This window comes from Octodon degus, unplaced genomic scaffold (assembly GCF_000260255.1).
Source record: "Octodon degus isolate 3935 unplaced genomic scaffold, OctDeg1.0 scaffold00036, whole genome shotgun sequence".
NCBI classification, from domain to species: Eukaryota; Metazoa; Chordata; class Mammalia; order Rodentia; family Octodontidae; genus Octodon; species Octodon degus.
In genome coordinates, this window is record NW_004524612.1 from 3,718,231 (window position 1) to 3,724,204 (window position 5,974).

Consider the following 5,974-nt stretch of genomic DNA (forward strand, 5'->3'; position numbering starts at 1 on the left):
TTTTTTTCTTCCCAGTCATCTTCTCTTTTGAGCAGTTTCTTTCCCTTTTACAGTATCCATTGTGTATTCTGGATCTTAGTTACTCTTTCAGTTTCCTACACTAGGAAGACAATATGGTGTTTACATATGCAAGTCTGGTTTATTTTACTTATGAGTGTGGTCCCTAGTTGCATCCATTTATGTAAAAAAGCTTCAAATTTACCCTTTTTATAGCTGAGTAGTACTCCACTGTATAAAAATACACATTTTTTTAATCCATTCTTTAGCTGACGGGAATTTACATAGCTACAAACACACTCAGCCACTTTATCTTTGATACAAAGGCCAAACTTTTTCATTGGAAGAAAGATAACTTCTTTAGTTGCTGGTAAAACTAGTTTTACACATGCCAAATGCTAGACTCATGTTTATGCACTAAAGACAATATTTTACTTGGATAATCAAATATCCAAGTATTAAAACAGAAACACTAAATTTACCAGAAGAGACTGTATGTAGAAATCTTGAAGACATAGGGATAGGCAGAGAGTTCATGAACAAAAACCAAACTTACAGGAAGTACTTCAAAGAACCAACAGCTAACATCGCATCTTATTAAATAGTTTTTACAAATCAAAAGAAAACACCAACAGAGTGAAAAGAAAGTCCACAGAATAGGAAAACATTTTATCCAACTATCTGTCAGATAAAGGACTTCTATTTAGAACATATAAAGAATTGAAAAACATCAGGTCCATCAATTTCAAATACCTAATCCCAGAAACACTGGAATTCTGAGATGAAGAAATACAAATGACAAATAAGTATATGAAAAAGTATTCAATATCATTGGTCATTTGAGAAATGCAACTTACTCTTGATTAGAATCAATGAGTGCTTTAAAAGCAAAGAAACAAACAAAAATACAGCTTCCCTGAGCGTATTTTCAGAAATTCAAACACAAGTTGTCAGGAGTGGAAATCAGACACTTAAATATGATTGCAGTTATTTTAACATGAAATCAAGATTAAAAGCCAAGATCTTTCACACTGAAGTGTGGGGAAATATACTACAACATCATTGTGCAATATAGTGTGCTTTTTTTTGTTTGTTTGTTTGTTTTTGGCAGAACCAGGGATTGAACTCAGGCCTTGCGCTTGCTAGGCAAGTGCTTATTCTACTGAGCTATTTCCCCAGCCCCCACTGTGCAATATAGAAGCAAAGAAAAAAATAGCCGTGATCTGTGAAAGCTGAGTCTTTGGAATGCAAAAGTCACCAGTCAGGGGTTAGCTGACAGTCTTGAAAGGGCAAAGCACCTCTTGTTTACTGGTCACACTGCATTGGTTTTCAGTTTAAGTAAGAACCCAGAGAACTAGAGCTGTCTCCACTGAACAGCATTCTTATTTTAACATAATACTAATTCATCAAGATTCATGTGGAAAATTGTAGCTCTAGATATGCTGCCAGTGGGTGGATTTAGATTCTTCTATAAATTTCGGTCAGATTATTCTATTTTCTTATACGTCAGATTTAGTATTTTAAACTGATGTGAGACAGTATCTTTTGAGGGAGTGTGGCTATATCAGACTGAAATTGACTTTAGGTGCTCTCTGCGTACTGTTTTCACATAAAGAACATAGATTAAATGGAGTGAGGTACATGCTTGTAATCTAGTCCATAGGGAGGCTGAGGCAGGAGGATGGTGAATTCAAGGACCTGAGTGAGGTCTCATCGACAAAAGAAGAAAGAAAGCGAGAAAAGGAGGAAGCAAGAGAGACGACAAAGCAGGCAAGAAAGAAAAAATAAAAAGGAGGGAAAATACCTCAAATATAGGATTTATGTATTGAAAAATTTAGTTTCAAAAATACCTTCCATTAAACCTGCTTGCGAGGGTGATCCTTGTGAATTTCTATCATGAAAGGTATGAAGAATTTACTTTGAACAATGTATGACTTGCAAGACAAACTGTCAACAAATAGAAGGAAACATAAACTTTAACAAAAATATGCTTCTATCATAGGTTTTATAAAAACCATATAGGTTTAGATAATACGAAAATAAGATAAGCACTAAAAATTAGGTTCAGTTGGTCAGGGGGGAAACGGGGCAGCACAAAGGTTCCAACAGCGCAAGAGACAAGCCAGGGGTCGCAGGGCATTAGCGCAGCTTTTGGCGCATGCGCAGCTATTGGCGTATGCACAGCTATTGGCGCATTGGCGCATGCGCAGCTATTTAGCGCGTGCACAGCTATTGGCGCATGCGCAGCTATTTAGCGCGTGCACAGCTATCGGCACATGCGCAGTTATTGGCGCATGCGCACACCTTGTCACAGGCGCTGACCATCGCGCATGCGCACACCATACTGGGCGGGTCCTCATGAGGCGTGCACGTTCCATAGTCACGTGAGTCGACCAAACCGCCCAGAGAGACCAAACTGCCTAGAGAGACCTAATCGTCCAGAGACCAAACCGCCATGGCCGCGACCAATGACGCCCAGCCCGATGCGGAGACCTTGCAGGTGCTGCGGGACACGGCCAACCGCCTGCGAATCCATTCCATCAGGGCCACAAGCAGCTGCAGCTCCGGCCACCCGACGTCGTGCTGTAGCGCGGCCGAGATCGTGTCTGTGCTTTTCTTCCACACGATGAAGTACAAGCAGGCCGAGCCAGAGCACCCCGACAACGACAGATTCATCCTCTCCAAAGGCCACGCGGCCCCGGTCCTCTACGCCACTTGGGCCGAGATCGGCGATATCCGCCAGGGCGACTTGCTGAACCTGAGGAAGATTCACTGCGACTTGGAAGGACATCCCACCCCTCGACTGTCGTTCGTTGATGTGGCGACGGGTTCCCTCGGGCAGGGCCTGGGAGCGGCATGTGGAATGGCGTACACTGGCAAGTACTTCGACAAGGCCAGCTATCGGGTGTTCTGCCTCATGGGGGATGGCGAATCCGCGGAAGGCTCCGTCTGGGAGGCTTTGGCTTTTGCCTCCCACTACAGTTTGGACAATCTCGTGGCAGTCTTTGATGTGAACCGCTTGGGACAGAGTGGCACCACGCCCCTTGAGCACCGCACCGACGTCTATAAGGATCGCTGTGAAGCCTTTGGGTGGAATGCTTGCAGAGTGGACGGTCATGATGTGGAGGCCTTATGCCGTGCCTTTTGGCAAGCAGCTCAAGTGAAGAACAAACCGACTGCTATAATTGCCAAGACCTTCAAGGGCCGGGGTATTCCAAACATCGAGGATGCAGAAAATTGGCATGGAAAGCCAATGCCGAAAGAGAGAGCAGATGCAATTATCAAATTAATCGAGAGTCAGATACAGACCAACAGAACTCTCACGCCAAAAGCCCCTACTGAAGACTCACCTCAGATCAACATCTCTAATATAAAAATGACCTCTCTGCCTACCTACAAAGTTGGTGAGAAGATAGCTACTAGGAAAGCATATGGTATGGCTCTGGCCAAATTGGGCCTTTCATGTGAAAGAGTTATTGCTCTGGATGGTGACACAAAGAACTCCACCTTTTCTGAGCTATTTAAGAAAGATCACCCTGAGCGTTTCATTGAGTGTTTTATTGCTGAACAAAACATGGTAAGTGTGGCCCTGGGCTGTGCTGCACGCGATCGGACCATTGCTTTTGTTAGTACATTTGCTGCCTTCTTGACCCGAGCATTTGACCAAATCCGAATGGGAGCCATCTCTCAAACCAATATCAACATTGTTGGTTCTCACTGTGGAGTATCTGTTGGTGAAGACGGACCTTCCCAGATGGCCCTGGAGGACCTAGCCATGTTCAGAAGCATTCCCAGTTGCACTGTTTTCTATCCAAGTGATGCAGTCTCAACAGAGCACGCTGTTTGTCTGGCCGCCAATACCAAGGGACTGTGTTTCATTCGCACCAGCCGGCCAGAAACTGCAGTTATTTATGCCCCAGAAGAAAATTTTGGGATTGGACAAGCCAAAGTGATTCGCTACAGTGATGATGACAAGGTCACAGTTGTTGGAGCTGGAGTTACTCTGCATGAGGCCTTAGCAGCTGCTGCTGATCTTTCCCAACAAGGTATTTCTATTCGTGTCATTGATCCGTTTACTATTAAACCTCTGGATGCTGTCACTATCATTTCCAACGCAAAAGCCACGGGTGGCCAGATTATCACAGTGGAAGATCACTACAGAGAAGGTGGCATTGGAGAGGCAGTGTGTGCAGCGGTGTGCAGGGAGCCGGGCATCTCTGTTCATCAGCTGGCAGTCACAGGAGTGCCTCGAAGTGGAACAGCTGATGAGTTGCTGGATATGTTTGGAATCAGTGCCAAACACATCGTAGCTGCTGTGAAGAATACTATAATGAACTAAGCTCGTTTTCTTAACAAATGAAATTATTAGTTTTGATAGTAAAGCACAGATCTTTATGTTAAATTTATATTTATTGTTACAAAACTAATGCTTATCATACAGTTGTGCATTGTTTAAAGTAAAGCTGTACAGCACTATTTCTAGTTTAAAAATGCAAGTAAAGTTTCTGTGAAAATGTGAACATAATTATTACTCTCAGTTTTGAAGCATTAAAATAGGCATAAAATTTTAAGTGACAAAGTAGGAAGTAAACCACCTAAGAAAGTTTTCTGTTAAGACTAAAAACTATTGACTGGGTTGGGGATTAGTGTAGAGGTTTTAAATGTGTATAATTTTCTTGCAAATTAAGAAAATAGGAATTTAGGGCTGGACAGATAGCTCAGTGGCTGAAGAGTCTGCCTGGCAAGAGCAAGGTCCCAAGTTGGATCTGTGGTATTGCAAAATAAATAAATAAATAAATAAATAAATAAATAAATAAATAAAATTAAAAGAGAAAGAAAAAATAAAATGTGAATTTATTGCACAGTAGCCCAGATTTTGAAGCAAGTTTCAGCTTTCATGTAGCGCCATTATACAATACCTATACCTTTAAAAGTGATAATGGACTTAAGTTGCCTGAGAGTTTCCTCAAAACTCATCTCGCGTCAGGTTTACAGGATGTTTAGCAGCAAGCACGTGTACCACCCTATGTCCCATGGTGGTTGCTTCATGGAGAGAAAAAAGCGTAGCAAATTCCAGTCTACAGACTACATACAGAATTGAGAAAATTTTAAAAAATGTTTGGTGACCAAACCAGATTGCTAACTAGTTTGCATTTATCAAAACTTGATGTAATAAAAATATTTAAAACGAAGTGCTTTGTTTCATTTCTGAAAAATCATAAGAAACTTGAAATAAATGTCAGAGCTGAGCGACATCACTGCAGAACAATGAGTGGACTGAAAAGCAATTCTTCAGACAGACTGCTTTTGGTGCTGAGCATATGCATTACACACTTGGAATACAGGAAAGAAGGAACAGATCACTGAAAGTGGACCCTAATTTCTAATCTAAAGTTATTTTGGGTATGTCTGTCAAATTTTCTTAGTTTTGTTTCTTGAGTAGTCTGGACAAGGTCTTTGGTGGTGTAGTTTATCTAGGCAATTGTTTAGGGGTGATAGGTAGTAAAAAAATACCAGTCCAAGAACTAGAAAAACCAAGGCCTAATCATTCTTCTACCGTCCTTTCATTTTCTCCTTCTCCTTCCTTTCCCTCTTTTTCCTCCGCCTCCGCCTCCTCCTCCGCCTCCTCCTCCTCCTCCTCCTCCTCCACAGGGTCTTGATGTGCAATATGTAGTCCAGGCTGTCCTTAAACTCAGGCCAATTCTCTTGTCTCAGCCTCTTCCACACTGGGATTACAGGCATCTACCACCACATTCACTGATTTGCTGCTTTGTAAAATGATCATAATTTCACTTATTTTTGTAGCTTTAAAAGCATGAAAACACAAAATCAGTTAAAATGGGAACATTGCAGAAATTTACAACAGGCATGTATGCAAAATTTATATCACTTTTCAAAATTCCATGCACATGAACCGCATTTGCTAGCACATGATCTGTAACTGGATCTTTCACTGGAGTCATTTAAATCTAGTAAT

At 41.7% G+C, this 5,974-nt stretch overlaps 1 protein-coding gene across 2 annotated transcripts; it reads left to right on the forward strand.

Moving 5' to 3' along the window:
- The first annotated feature begins 2,449 nt into the window (after nt 1–2,449).
- On the forward strand, nt 2,450–4,336 carry Tktl2 (transketolase like 2). 2 transcript variants are annotated; one of them, XM_023714705.1, is made up of 2 exons: nt 2,450–2,684; nt 2,784–4,336. In XM_023714705.1, the coding sequence occupies exons 1-2, from the start codon at nt 2,453–2,455 to the stop codon at nt 4,334–4,336; spliced, it is 1,785 nt and encodes a 594-aa protein (XP_023570473.1). In that variant the 5' UTR covers nt 2,450–2,452. The 2 variants fall into 2 exon arrangements, with proteins under 2 accessions (XP_023570473.1, XP_023570474.1); XM_023714706.1 differs by having other exon boundaries at nt 2,450–2,683; nt 2,798–4,336.
- Nucleotides 4,337–5,974: the final 1,638 nt, after the last annotated feature.